Source organism: Patagioenas fasciata, chromosome 1 (assembly GCF_037038585.1).
Source record: "Patagioenas fasciata isolate bPatFas1 chromosome 1, bPatFas1.hap1, whole genome shotgun sequence".
NCBI classification, from domain to species: Eukaryota; Metazoa; Chordata; class Aves; order Columbiformes; family Columbidae; genus Patagioenas; species Patagioenas fasciata.
The window spans coordinates 32050641-32065717 of NC_092520.1; the positions used below are offsets into that span (position 1 = coordinate 32050641).

Consider the following 15077-nt stretch of genomic DNA (forward strand, 5'->3'; position numbering starts at 1 on the left):
GCTAAACTTTTGATCAAATAACAAAATAGAGGGACAATATTTTGCTAGGGAGAGCAGAACATTAAAAGAGCTACAAAACGCACACAGATACAGATAGAAGGAACAACCTGAAGAGTGTTTGAGAAGTCCTAGCGAAGAAACATATTTTAATTTGCTTAATGGCAAATTAAACCTTCCAAAAGAAAAACGGAGAGGAGAAAGTTTGAACAGGTCAGAGACTGATTATTTGTACCAGCTACATCCAAGCAGAGAAACAGGACAAGAAAACTGCTCTGGAAGGCAGGATGGGTGTCCCAGGTCCAGCAGTCACAGTCCAAACAAATCTGCTAGAGAAGAGCAGAAAGTAATGGGGGCGCAAAGTTGTTGATACTGTGGTTTGCTGGAACTAGGGAATAAAATCCCAAGTGAATAATTTGCACATCAGCAACGTAACATGATCAGACCGCAAACTCTCATGGGCAAAACCAGTTACTGCTAATGCAGTACATGCTAGGAGACTAAAAAGAGGGAGAGAGCTTTGCTGAAGACATTTTTTGGCATTTGATGGGTATATTTAATTGGAACTTTTAAAGTCTTTTTAACAGCAGCAAGTGGGAAGAATTCGGGTTATGAACACGAAGCAAGCAATGCAGATATCATCTTTATTTTATGTGAGCTGTCAAGACAAATACTATCTAGACTAAAATTTGGTTTTAATATAAAATCAGGAGTCTGTCAGGTGGCATCTGCTGTGAAAGAGCTGAAATAATGAGGAAAGGTGGAGTATCTATGAATCTATGACAAAGTACACAGAATCACAGAGTGTCAGGGATTGGAAGGGACCTCGAAAGACCATCCAGTCCAATCCCCCTGCTGGAGCAGGAACACCCAGATGAGGTTACACAGGAAAGCATCCAGGTGGGTTTTGAATGTCTCACAGAAGGAGACTCCACAATTTTCCTGGGCAGCCTGTTCCAGTGCTCTGGCACCCTCCAAGTGCAGAAGTTTCTTCTCATATTCAGATGGAACATTCTGTGTTCCAGTTTATACCCATTTGCCCCTTGTCCTACCATTGGTTGTCACCAAGAAGAGCCTGGCTCCATCCTCATGACACTCACCCTTTACATAAGCATTAATGAGATCACCCCTCAGTCTCCTCCAAGCTAAAGAGACCCAGCTCCCTCAGCCTTTCCTCATAAGGGAGATGCTCCACTCCATCATCTTTGTTGCCCTATGCTGGACTCTCTCCAGCAGTTCCCTGTCCTTCTTGAACTGAGGGGCCCAGAACTGGACACAATATTCCAGATGCGGTCTCACCAGGGCAGAGAAGCGCCTGAGGAGGCGGTGAGCAGCACTCACGGCCCCACAGACACAGCAGACCCTCAAGGAACGCACATTTCCCTTCGGCAGAGACTGCTGCCCAACACCCGCCATGGCAGACGCAGACCGGCCGCCTGAGGGCTCTGCCGCGGTCAGCGGGCGGGCCGGGGCGGCAGGCGGGGCGGCTGGAGGCCGCGCCCGCACGGGGACAGCCTCCTCCCCCCGTCCTCCGCCGCGCTGCCCCGCCGCTCCTCCTGGGTAAGGGAGCGGGGGAAGGGGCCGCTGAGACAGCCGCGGGCGTTTCAGGCCGGGGAGCGCGGGGGCAGGGCCGGGACCTCGCTGAGGAGAGAGCGGGGCTGCGGCGGGGCCGTGCGGGCGGCCCAAGGGGAGGGAGCGCTGCGTGTGGGCATGGCCGAGCGCGGGAGGGTGAAAATGGAGGCGCAGGACAGCGCTTTGGTGCAGCGGCGGGGCTGGTGGTGTGGAAGTTTAATCCGGGAACGGAAATGGGCGTCCCGAGCCGATGTGCGGCCCCTGGCTCGGTGCTGCTGCCGGGGGTGGGGTAACGCGCTCCGGCTTGGGCGCCACTCGGCTCCGGCCTCCGGGGGAGGTAGAAGACAATGAAGAGGCCCTGAGGGCTGCCCGTGGTGCGTGGGGGTTTCGTGCCCCGTGAGGGAGGGAACTGCTCTGCTGTTACCTGGTTTCTCCTCAGGATTTTTCTGGTGGGCCGGCTTTTGAGGCCTACTCCCCTTCCAGCTGGCTGGCTGGCCTTGGTCTCCATGAAAACTGGCAAAATCTCCATGAAAACTGATAGTATATCCATTTGTGTCAGCCTTCCCTAGTTCCCTTAACAAATTTGCTACCAGTGCGCTACTGGCTGTTCTAAAGCTCCAGTGACTCACCTTGCTTTTTTCATACCTTTTCCCATGAAAGGGAGCCTTCAGCTTCCCTCTGAGGCCTGTGTTTCTGCTGCCCCCCAGACTTTTAGAGTGAAGTAATTAAATATCCTCAGTATTGTGGTAATTAGTGGTTGGATACTGGCACACACGGCAGAGGAAAGGTGGGACAGGTTTATCTCCTGCGGCACACGCAGCTCCAGACTGACCACAGCACTCCAGGTTTCTTAGCTGGTAGCAGCGTTGGTAGGCAAAGATGGAGCTATGGCAGAGGTCAGGGTGGTGGGAGATGCAGGTCTGTATGAAAGCTGAAAGGCTTTGTCAGCTCCCCCTCCATTTCTACGGGGGAAACAGGAAGTGAATAAAATAATTGCAGGAGGTTCTTACTTCTGAAATACTACAGTGTTAAATGAAGATGCCTTAAGTTGTATTCAACGTTTCTGTTCCCATAACTCATTTTAAGTTAAATCCAGAAATGCTTTACTTTCAAATTTAACTTGCTTTTTTTTTTTTTTTCTTACAGTTAAAGCCATGGCACTGAAACAAGTCTCCAGCAACAAATGCTTTGAGGGTTTCCAGAAGGTGTTTGAACATGACAGGTAACACTACAAAAGGAACCTGTACATTTAGTGTAGGGCAATTAATCCGTCACTGCTGTCTGTTCTTCAGCAGTCTGCAGGAAAACAGCATGTTCTCACTAATATCCATACTCCAGTAAGGAATGCTATCGATCGCTGTTTTGGCTCTGTTCTTGTATTTCAGTGTTAATGTTTAACATGTCTAGTAGAAACAGTGCTGCAGACTTGATACAGAAAGCCAGTACTTGTTAAGATGAAGCTTCATTACTTTGAGTTGTCTTGTTTGCATCGTAGAGAACTGCAATGTGTACAAAGTTGTATCCACTCTATTGTATATTTCACTTTTATGCAATCTGTCAGACAGATGCAGTAGAGCGATGCTTGTTGTTTGAGCGAGCTGAAGAGAAAAAAACATTCCAAAGGAAAAAATCATTAGTTTTGCTTAGATAAACTTTTATTGACAATTTTAGGCTTTAGTATAAATTGGGCAATCGGTTAGTCTGTATGTTTAGCAGACAGAAAACACTTCTCTCTTGGCGGGGTATGCTGTATAGTTGATGTTCTGCGAATCATGTGGATGTGTTCTCACTAAAAAATACTTTCCAATTTAATAGGCAAGACTCAAGTTAAATATTGCTGGGTTCAGAATTCAGTTTTCAGGCTGTTGCCTGTTAGCAGCACTGCAGAAATGTGGCTTATTTTTAAGTCTCTGGTTTAGATATATTCACGATCAGGAAGGAAGGTTAGCTCTTGTCAGTTCAAGAGACCGAGTTTTTAAATAGCTTTTCACTTTATTTATCTTAGTTGTTGTTGTAATTCACTGACCAAATCTCTCTTTGCATGAAATGCATGGATTAAACTTTATTTTTTTTTATGTTAGTAGTGACCTTGTTAATTAAGTAGTGGTGATAACAAGGAGTATTTTATTAATACAGTGCAGAGCTAAAATGCAAAATGAAATTTGGAATCTATTTGCCTCCAAAAGCAGAAACTGGAAAGTGTCCTGTGCTATATTGGCTCTCAGGTAAGTAACATGAATTTTAGTACCTTAAAAAAAGATATTCTTAAGCATGTTTAAGCTCCCGCGCTACAGTTACTTAAACCTGATGTAGAGGTACTTCAGTGGCAGCTCCTGCATTCTACAAAAGATGATCTTCTGGAACATGCATTTACTTTGAATGCCCTGTGATAAAGTCAGATGCAGACAGCCTCAGGCAGTAACCTGCCAGAATGTGTTGTGCTGAGCGTTCAAAATATTTTACCCTTTTGTTATAGAACATGGTTGCTTTTAGTTCTAAAACATATTTAAAGGTTCTGAAAGGCCTTCCGACGGGGACACCTCCTGCTTCCTTTTGTCTGTGACAGAATGTTTCAGCTGACAGAATGGGGTGCAAAGTTGGCCCATGGGAGCCAGCAAACTCTGGACCCCACCTTGTTCTGAGTGCAGTTTTGCAGGGGTCAGCTGGTGAACCTCGGCAGGGAGGTGCTGTTAGGTGCCTTGGCACAAGCACATCCAGAGTGAGGCGACCCTATGGGATCAAAAGGGGCCAGAGGCTGGAGACGGATGTGTGTCAGGAGTGAAGCTGTCTCATGCACAGCATCACTTCTTCATCCCTCCAGCTGCTGCGGGGCCCCATCCAGCTGCTGTCTGGCTGGATATAAGGTAAGCTGGGGTGAGACTGGATGGACAAACATGTGCTCCCAGTTATCCTGGCTCTGTTCATCTGCCCTGTTTCTGTCACCTCTTACAGAGCTGGATCTTGCACCAAAAGTGCATAAATAATTTTAAGGCATTATTTTCAGAGTGGTTGGATTTATGTCGGTGATGATGGCTCCAGGATTAATTAATTATGTATTTTTTTTTCCTGTTATTCAAAATGAAAAACTTTGTCTGTTCTGTAATTTTAGGACTTGCTTTATTAACTCTTGTGTTTAGAAAGTTGGAGAATTGACTGGTAACATGGATACTATATTCCTTGTATGTGTTCATTTCACAAAATACCTAGTAGATCTGATTTGTGGTATGACAGTGGACTGGGTAAAAATGTTTACCCTTGAAGTTGAAGCATTAAAATTGAAGAGCTCCAAGTCATGCAGCACATTTATTTTTTTAATCTAAACCATGCTGCCTTGGCTAGTATATCAGTCAAATTAGGTTATTTGCAACTTGTCCTCAGAGAAAACCAGAATCATTGAACACTCAAATGACACAGTAAAGAAAAATTGAAATACTGGTATGCAGTATTATTTGTTTGTTTTGGACTTCAGCTGGGCCTGCTGCAGTACAACAGACATGAATTGCCGTGGTTTTTGGAGTCAAGAGTGCTTATGGGCCTTTATCCTGTCTAAAGGACTTGGGATTTGTCAGACCATACTTAAAATTTTATAATGCACACAGCTGAAATGGTGGTAGAGAGAAAAATGTAGTTGCAGGATCAAATGTCAGAAATTAACAATGTTAACCTTAGCAACAGTGTTTGTAGTCAATGGATTTAAATACACAGTACTTGAGGAAACTCTATATACCACATGAGTAGGTGCTCGAGAGGATAGAGAGTACACACTGATGTGTTTTTGACCAAATGCTAGTGTGACTAGATGTGAAGGTGCAACTGTGGCTGTTCCTGTGGATTGTTAAGTATTGTGGAACCCAGGGATAAGACCTTTTTATGTTCGTGGAGATAGAAGTTGCTCTGGTTTTTCAAAATCAAAAGGGTTTTTAAACTGGTATGCTGTGAGCAGTTTGTAACCAATGATATTTTGATCTCCTTAGGGTTGACTTGCACAGAACAGAATTTTATAACAAAAGCTGGTTTTCATCAAGCTGCAGCTGAACATGGCCTCATTGTAGTCGCACCAGACACAAGCCCACGTAAGTTTTAATGAGATGTGATAACAGTCGTTATGTTCAAGTTCATCTCTTTCTCCTCAAAAAAACTGAGTGCTACAGTTTGGTATGAAGTGTCTTTCCTACCTAAGTCAGAATACGACCACTGTATCTTGCATTGTTTGCTACTTATTGTCTATATTCTTGATAGCATGGTAGTGAAGGTTTGACGTTTGAAACTCTTTTACTGTCATGGCACTAAAACTAGAAGAAAGGGACCATTGAGTTCAGCATGAAGGAGGAGAGGGAAGAAAAGGAGAGCACGGGGCATGTGTTATCAGAGTCACTTCTCTGCACTTCGTGGCTTTCTGAAACTTTAAAAAAACTGCAGAACTGTGTTGTCACACAAAGATGAAATGTTCACTCTTTATTGTATTCTGTCTTCAAAAGCCTATTAGATACATGTCTCCAGAGGATTCCAATACTTAGAAAGGTAAACCAGAAACCCTTCCTCCCTGCAGCTGAAGTAAACTGCTGCTGAATGGCTTTTTAAAATTATGTGCTATTATCTGGTCTGAGCTAGTCTGAGCTTATGTGTAGGATGGGAAACCTGAAAATGGTGGATCCACAGTTATTGGAAATACAGTCTTTTGGAGATCCGGTGTATTATGTTTAGCATTAGCTGGATTCTGTTGAAGTCTTCTGAGTGTTGTATGCAAAGTTGGCAGTCTTTTAATTCCTGAGCTTTAGTGGGTCAGATCTGAACACAGGTAATAGGGGAATGAAGTGGTGTTCCTTCCAGAAGATATTTTTCACATCTAGGTTTTGAAGTTGTGTCACCTCAAAGATCAAAAATGTTTATTTCTAATGAAGAAGAGGGACAGAAGAACAAGACTTGTGTATTAATGAACTTTACACTTCATTGTTGCTGTCTGCTGTAGACTAGAGATGGGCACCTAGCCTTTGTGTTATTCAGACTGGTTAATCATACTGGGACTTATTTTTAGTGCTGTTTGTGTAAGTTGCCTCTGTCAATGTGTAACTCATTTGCATAGTTCATTGCTTTGTCCATTTTCTTTTAGAACCCTTTTTGCAGCTTCTCGCTTGCCTTTTAGCCTAACAATTGATCAGGGTTGCTCTGCTATTTAGCTGAATTTCAGTATGTATTTCATATTATACTGTTAGATTTTAGCTCAGAGACCTCAGATGTTCTTAAATGTCTTTGAGCTGTCTGGAGAAACAGGTGAAGAGTAGTTCAAATGTAACCACAAATTAAGAGATATGAGCATATGTAGAGAAAACACTAATATGTAGTTTTAAACTGTGTAGTTATGACTACATGAGAGTTACTGGAGTTACTTTCCAGGAGCTAGGAGATGTATCTGCATGGGGAAGAAGACTGCATGAAAACATGAAATACCTGTAATTACAGACTCACTGGCAGACCCTGATTGACTTGACTTTTCCTTTTCGTAGGGGTTTGCTTTTCCAGACAGGTTTGCTGAGCAGTATTTCACAGGTTCCTTTTCTTTTTTTTTTTTTTTTTGGTAGTGTTTCCCTTAAGTTTCTTTTAGCAGAACCAGTCTTTTCTTTGTTGCCTGGCAGAACCCTCAGAGTTTCTGTCTATCTCTGAGGGTCAGAAGATAGACTTTTTATATCCAGTATGCTGTGTAAGCACCCCAGTCCCTGTGACTGCTGGATTGTCAAGTTGCAAAATCACTCAGTGTTCAAGGGCACGTCACTGGAGCAAACTCAGCTTTGATCCTTGTAAAAATCTGATTTCACACTGTGACAGGTGGCAGGTATCTCCACAAATTGTCATGGACTGTCAAATTGCACATGGGTTTGTGGTGTAGTCTGACAGTGGTGAAAACCCATGTAATTTTGGATTGCAGAAAGTAGGAGCATTTTGGGGAAAGGGAGGCCATTATTTCCTGTCACATACACCTTGAAATATTACATTCTGTTTTGCAAACCAGGCTGGTAAATCACAAGCTAATCAAAGGGAGTGTAAGAGAGGAGTGGATGGAATATATTGACTTTTAAGGAGACATCTGCAAATTTAGTTTCAAAGTGTAGCCTTGGAAAAGAGGATATAACCCTGCAGTTATTCAAAGAAGAAATTACCTAGGTTTTATGGGGAGTTATAAATGGGAGCAATAAAATGAGTTGCAGAAAAGGTAGAGTTATATACTTAAAAAATGGTAGGAATAGTAACTGTTATTATGCTGCTGAATCTTAAAAAGGGAGATGTAGCAGGCATTATTTGAAGCACATAAACTGATCTGGACACACTGGTGATATATGGTTCTGTCCTTCTGGGGGAAAGCAAATTTTCTGCAGTTTCTGTTTCTCGCATAGTTTCTTGTACTTGATAGGAGATGAGGTCTAATAATGGAAAAAAAGCTGATAGCACCAGTTAACATGTACCAACTTTTAATAGGTCCCTGGGTAAATTGAACGAAGCTCTACAGAATTGGTTTAGATAGAGACCTGTGTTTTCTGTGTATATATGAAGGGATACTGGAACAAGTAAGAAGTTAGATAAATCTGCATGTAATACCTAAGTGGCATTTTGAAAGCATTGTTGAAATAACACTTGAAAATACTGCACTGATGAATGAAAATCTGAATTGTCTTATAGTTGAAGGAGTAGTGACATGTTGATGGAGAAACTTGTGTTCCGAGTCTTTGATGTATATTGGCAGATTCTCCAGCTCTGAACATCTGGTAAAGGGAAGACAGTAACTATAGAAAGAATTTTCATGGTAGGTGGCTGCAATATTGAAGGAGAAGACGAAAGCTGGGATTTTGGCACCGGTGCTGGTTTTTATGTGGATGCCACTGAAGATCCTTGGAAAACAAACTATAGGATGTATTCCTACATAAAGGATGAGGTAACTTTGCTGCTGGGTTCCCCTGGTGGTGTTGGGTAACATAAAGGAGGGATGCAGTTCAGTCGTGCTCTTTGTTCTGAGCACCAAAGCTTGCTTAAGGTGATCTTGATAGCCTCTGGATGGTTTGCCGTTTTCTTGCTTTCCTCTTTAATAAAAATAATTTATTATTTCTTTTTTAATCCTTGATTATTTCAGTCGTTGGATTTATCCAGTTGTTAGGCCTTTCCTCTCCAAACAGATATTCTCGTAGAACTGAGGAGGGACAGGACCGCAGCACAGAGGTGGTAACACCTGGCAGGGCTTGAGCAGAAAACCTGAACCTGGTTTCCTGCCAGAGATGCCACAGGGTTGGCCTACACTTCTCATCTTGATTCATTAGTTGTGCTGTCTCTGTTCTTGTAAAATCTCTGCTCTGCTGCTTCTGAAACAACCCACCGCATTTTCCTTCAGTTGTATTGATCATTTACACTGTTTTAATTATCTGTCTTGGGAAGGTGAGGTGTGGTGGTCCTTCCCTCCTTCCCTCCTTCCCTCCTTCCCTCCTTCCCTCCTTCCCTCCTTCCCTCCTTCCCTCCTTCCCTCCTTCCCTCCTTCCCTCCTTCCCTCCTTCCCTCCTTCCCTCCTTCCCTCCTTCCCTCCTTCCCTCCTTCCCTCCTTCCCCCCTCTCCCCCACCCCCCCCTGCTTTAACCAGGTGTAAGAGGAGATCCTTGAGAAATTTATTGTAATGGTCCATTTTACTCTTCATGTTGTTTGTGTGGTGTGAACTGAAGTTGACTGCAATATGGGGAGCAAATCATCTCCCAAGAACGATGTGCTGGTTGCTGCTGGTTGCTGACGGGAGCAAGTGTAGCTGTTAGAATAAGACTGTGTTTATTGGGAAGTTCCCACAGCTTGTGTTACAAGGTTATGATAGATTTCTGTAAAGTGACTTTGAGTTACTTATCAGATTCACTGTTTCTTTTTGATTTTACAGTCCCATTCAAATTGCTTTCTCGCTATAACCAAAGATGTGCCTCTAGTTTTAGTGGCTTCCTGGCATTGAACCGCATTAGTTATTTGTGTGCTTTTTTTTCCTAAGCATACTCAAGCTGTTTTAACGTTTTTATTCCACTGTTGTTCCTTTACAGCTGCCTAAACTAATAAATGCCAATTTTCCAACTGACCCTGAACGGATGTCTATTTTTGGGCATTCCATGGGAGGTCATGGAGCTCTTATTCTTGCTCTGAAGAATCCTGGAAAGTACAAAGTAAGATATAATACAGCTTATATGAGGTATACTAAGACTTTCTGTAGAAATGAAGAAAACATAATGCCAAGTTTTTTATAGCATTAAATGTATAAATAGTTGTAGCAGTTCATTGATACCTAATATTAGAATACGGAAAATCACCAGAAACACCACTCTGGAATGTCAGTATCAGTGAAATTTAAAAAAAAATAAAAAAATCTGCAAATTTTAGAAGTTAAGAAAAGTTGAGTTTCTTTTGGATGATGCTGCAGCTCTTCCAAACCAATGATTATATTTAAATGTAAACAGACTCATTTTAACTCTGGAGTTAAATCTTGCTGCCAATATTGTCTAGAAATCTGGTTGTGTGGTTTCCTGTATCTTTTCAGATCTTTATCATGTTCATTTTGAAGCTTTTATTACCAGCAAACCTTTTCCCCACCGTTTTTGTTTATTTGCTTATAATTTACTATGGAGTCTATTAAGTCTTAACTAATAGCAAGTGTAACTCTAAGCACCTAAACTGCACACGGATTAGTATCTGGAGACACCCCAGCCCATCTTTCTTTTTCCCCAGAGATTTTGATGTCAGTTTCCCTAAAGATTAACTTTTGGAATATTTGAGGTATCTGAAGTTGTATTCATTTGTGTTCTACTTGAACCTAAAACATGCTGGAACTGTTTTGCCTTTCCTTTATACTCACGAGGGTTGAGAGAAATTTTGTTGTTCTCTTTGAAGATCGGCTTGTTTCAAATGTGTTTCTGAGGGAGAATCAGACATAGATATCTGAGAAGTGAGCAGCTCTGTGTTGGTGGATCAGTCCTTTCGTGACCTGTCCTGCCCTGTGCTTTGTGGTCAGCTGCTGCAAAGATGCAGCTGCATTTTTGAAAATAGCATAACATCTGCTCAGTGTCATTAGTTTGGCATTGTAAGAGAATGTAAGATAAAGCTTTATTTTTATTTCTCCTTCTTATGTTTTGGAGCTGGTAGTTCAGAATTTCCATTTTCACTGTTGGGTCTTAACTGTTGTTTGTATTATCTAAAAGGAATAAACATTAAATTCAAAATACCAAATCCAGGAGAACTGGCAGTGGCTCAGATAGTTTGTTGCTGTTTCTTTCAAGAGTGGAAATGTTAATGTCCCAAGGTCAAATCCAAAACAAGAATGTAAAAATAGGGCTTGGACTTCTGACTCCAGAACCTGGAGTTGTCATCTGAAATGTGCTTTCCTTGCCCCCTAGTCCTGGAAGTACCTGAATTTGTGAGATACTGTTGTGTGCTTGGACTGGCTGAGCAGCCCCGTGCCTTGGGATTTTGTTGTGCTCTGCCAAAATCCAGCTGGAGTTGAAATGGTCCCACGCTGACCATGCTGACCCAACGCTAGGCTTGAGATCCTTCTCTGCTGCTGAAGGGAATTCAAGATGACATCTCCTAACAAGGAAATGAATGGGGCATCTAGCCCTGCTTCTTGAAGCTTGGCTGATGTGTAACAAGGAAGCAAAACTGGGGCTAGAAAGAGCAAGTAAGAGGAAAGTAGGATAATGAGTAGGGCACCTCACTTGGAGGGTTTGATGGGGGGCACCTGAATTCCGGCAGTAATTTCAAAACTGTTTTTGAAAATGCTTTTTGTTTGCTTGTTAGTTAGCTGAAATCACTCTTCTTAATCCGTATACTTTTGTTCCTGCTTGCTTTCTGAACAGTCCGTATCAGCATTTGCTCCTATCTGCAACCCGATGCAGTGTCAGTGGGGGAAGAAAGCCCTTGGTGGATATCTGGGATCAGATGCAAGCAAATGGGAGGTATGTCTTGCAACTTGCAGTCCTTTAATAACGCCTTAGATATATCTCATCAGGAGTCAGAACAAAACTCTGGAGTGCCCCTGAGTGGGTACTACTGTTTTATTACACCCCTAAGCATAGATAAGCATTGTATGTCTCTGGTGGGCATGACTTGCTGTTGCCTAGTGGTGCTTATAACAAATGTAACGAGATAGAAGGCTCTCATCAAACTGACTTAAATTCCTTCCTGTTTTATGAAGATCTTAAAATCTGGACTAAGAAGAATTATGAGCAGTCTGAGACTTTCTCTCAATGCGTGAAAGCAGTGAGCAGTTTAAAAGAGAGTTAAGCTATGGCCTGTTTCAAAAACTCAGTTCTCAATATACAAAATGTAATTATTTTTGGTAGCAGCCTCTAAAGAGAAACAACTACAAACTGTTCAGAGACTGATGAGCCTCATGGCATCTGCAGGGGTAGCCTTGTTGGAGGTAGCTAGGAGGGGAGCCCATTGGGTGCTTCGAAATTGGTCTCCCCTAGAACAAGATTAAACCAGACTAAGTTAGGTTTTAGCTCCAAGGCTGTAATTTTGAAATATATGTAATTGTACATGAATTGCTAAGATACAAAAATGTTTGTGTGTGTGTTGCTGCATCATTTGGGCAGCCCTTCAGTATTTTTAATCTCAGCATAAACATTGCAGTGTATTTCTAGAATTAAGTTAGAAGGGATCATCATGACCAGGTATTCTGATTTCCTTGTAAATAAACACAAGCTCCAGTTAAATCCCTTGTAAATTGGATTAAAGTATCTCTTTGGAAGACATCCAGGTCTCATTAAAACATCACAGGAATGGAAAGCACTAGCTGCTTTCACAATTTTTAATGGTTTGTGTATTTAGAAATCACCAGTTAAACTTGCTTACACTTGACACAATGAAATTATTTTGAAAAAAATATGTTTTCTGGCCCCTTAACTTGCTTTGGAGCTCTTCTGCAAACTCAGTCCAGTAGATCGACAGAAGCATCAGGAACAGACTTAGTCCTGCCTTTGGCACAGACGCATAACCTCTGATCTCTGTAATTCTGCATAAAATTGCTATGTAAATATGTGCAAGGACCATTTTATACCATGGCCACAGTACTTTGGCAGAGCCCAAGCTCCCATTTCGATTGCAGTGTCATTTCTGGGTTTGGTGGCATCCTGGAAACAGGGCTCTGATGCCTCGGTGTAGGATGTTGCGTTTGGCTGTCTGTTGGTAATCTGTCTACTCCATTGCCTTAAACACTTCTTTGTCTTTTAAAAGGATTTTTTTGAGTATGTACCAAGCACAGGTCCCCACAGGAAATGTCCTGCATTCACAATTCCATTTTGATACATGTATGTTAATAGTCTGTGTTGTGTGTGCCCTTTTTGTTACAAAGTTTTTGTGGTGAAATTACGATGTTAATCTTCAGGTTAAATGCTTTCCATGAGCCTAGCTGTGTTACACCCGTGTTCTAACCTTTAGCTGCCAAAATAATTATATCAAGATACCAAGTCATTTGGCAGGATCTGGCTTTTGTACATGTGAATCAATACCAGATTGTATTGCTGTTGGTCTATTCCGTATGAATTTAGCCCCAGGATGGATGTTCTGTTTGGTCTAGAAGTGATGTCAACCTGCCAACTTGGTAATTACTTAGGTCATGCTATTTGCCCTTTTTAAAACAAAGCTATTACTTTTCAGTTGTCTGGAATTTCCCCAGTGTTTTGCTCTTCCAAAGTGCGGTTTAGTGTCCTGAAGAGCATCACCCAGTATTTTATATATCCCATTCTTTTCTTGCAGTCGGCAAAACTGAACCTGTCTAATGTATGTAACAGAGTGTCATTTCTCTTTTATTTCTGCAGGCATATGATGCTACACAACTTGTGAAGTCCTATCCAGACTCTCACCTGGACATCTTGATTGACCAAGGCAAGGATGACCAGTTCCTGTCAGCAGGCCAGTTACTGCCGGACAACTTCATCGCTGCCTGCACAGAGCGGAAAATCCCAGTCATCTTCAGGCTGCAGCAGGCAAGTTGCTTCTGCAATCCATGATTATTGGGTTGTTGCTTCGTGATTTTGAGGTTTATAGAACAGGTAGCAAACAGAGTGCATCTCCACTGGGCATGCTTTTACTTACCTGCGGGTCTGTCCCTGGCCGAGTGAGGAAGAGGATGGGAAGTGATATTTTCCTGAACATCAGCCATCAAGGAGTGTAATATCCATCAGATTCAACTGTATTTCACCACTAGGTGGGGACATGATTTTAGTTATAACAAACTGGTCTGTTGATGGTAACTCAAGCTGCCAGCGGTCAGCTGAAGAAATGGCATTAATGATTTTTTAATAAGTAATCAGAGTCACTGTACAAGCAAAGTGACAGATGTACTTCTGCTGGGTTCCTTATCTGTACTGTGGGTACTGTGCTCAGCCTAAAACTTTGTGATTTAGTTTGCATGAGTTTGTGTAAATTGAGAGAGGTATGGAACTGCTTGAAATCTTTGATTCATTTAAAGACGCAGATGGAAGGATTGCTCTTTCCTACAGTGCAGTGACCCGAACAGCGCTGTCCTGGGAGCGCTGGAATCTGTGTAAAGCTTCTGACAACTTAAAGCCAGACTCAGTGAGGGACCCAGTTACAGAGAGTGAGGATTGTCCTCTCTGATTTATCGTAAGGGCTTTTACACAGCCTTGCGTCAAAAGATGGATTTAGCGCTGACAAAGTGGAGCAATTCAGAGGTTTCCTTGTTATTTTAGCGTAGTGCTGGAGCAGTAATTCAGAGGTGGGCTGTGCTCTCCTTATGTGTTTTACCGGTAGGGCAATGCCAGTGAGGGGAACTGTTCTCTCAAATTGCATGCCACTCTGCAGCTGACACTTGCTGTTATCCATCTCTAACTCACATGCCCTTATTAGGGCAGGTTAAGGTACATTCTGTTTGTTTAGCTTCCTAGCGTTCATATATACTTAACCTGCTTGTTAGGTATCCTTTACAGTTTTTATATATAATACAGGTATTTTTGATTTCTTAAACCAGATCAAACCGGCAGAGTCATTAACTTCCCTAGAAAAAAGCTTAGCTTGATTGCTTTATCATGAACTACATGTATTTGCTGATTTCTTTGTCATTGTTCTTTTCTAGGGTTATGATCACAGCTATTTTTTCATTGCTACATTTATTAATGACCACATCAAACACCACGCAAAATACCTCAATGCTTGAACCATTTGGAAAGGAGCACCATCTGTCCAATGTGAATCGAGGGATAGAGGTGAACTAAACAAAAATGATTTGCTGAAATAGTGTCTGTAAAATGATGCTCTTCTGATTGTACTTCTAAGAAAAATAAAAGTCCCCCTTTGTTTGCCGTGTGTGCTTCAGCCTAAGTATTTGGAATATTCTTGCATACCTTGAAAATTCTCTCAGCCCCATGAAACTGCATTCTGGGTCCAAATGAGAATTAGCAGATGCATTAGTTTCAGACTATGAATGTGAGTGTGTACTTGGGACCTCAAAAGGTTTCTAGCACAACTACATATAGACTATGAATA

The 15077-nt window shown here is 42.1% G+C and overlaps 1 protein-coding gene across 2 annotated transcripts; it reads left to right on the forward strand.

Annotated features, from left to right (window-relative positions):
* The first annotated feature begins 1456 nt into the window (after nt 1–1456).
* ESD (esterase D) lies at nt 1457–14906 on the forward strand. Of its 2 annotated transcripts, none has more exons than XM_065857845.2 (9): nt 1457–1557; nt 2716–2791; nt 3706–3794; nt 5544–5642; nt 8370–8494; nt 9623–9742; nt 11426–11524; nt 13391–13558; nt 14668–14906. In XM_065857845.2, the coding sequence occupies exons 2-9, from the start codon at nt 2724–2726 to the stop codon at nt 14746–14748; spliced, it is 849 nt and encodes a 282-aa protein (XP_065713917.2). In that variant the 5' UTR covers nt 1457–1557; nt 2716–2723; the 3' UTR covers nt 14749–14906. The 2 variants fall into 2 exon arrangements, with proteins under 2 accessions (XP_065713917.2, XP_065713853.2); XM_065857781.2 differs by lacking the exon at nt 1457–1557 and adding an exon at nt 1808–1943.
* Nucleotides 14907–15077: the final 171 nt, after the last annotated feature.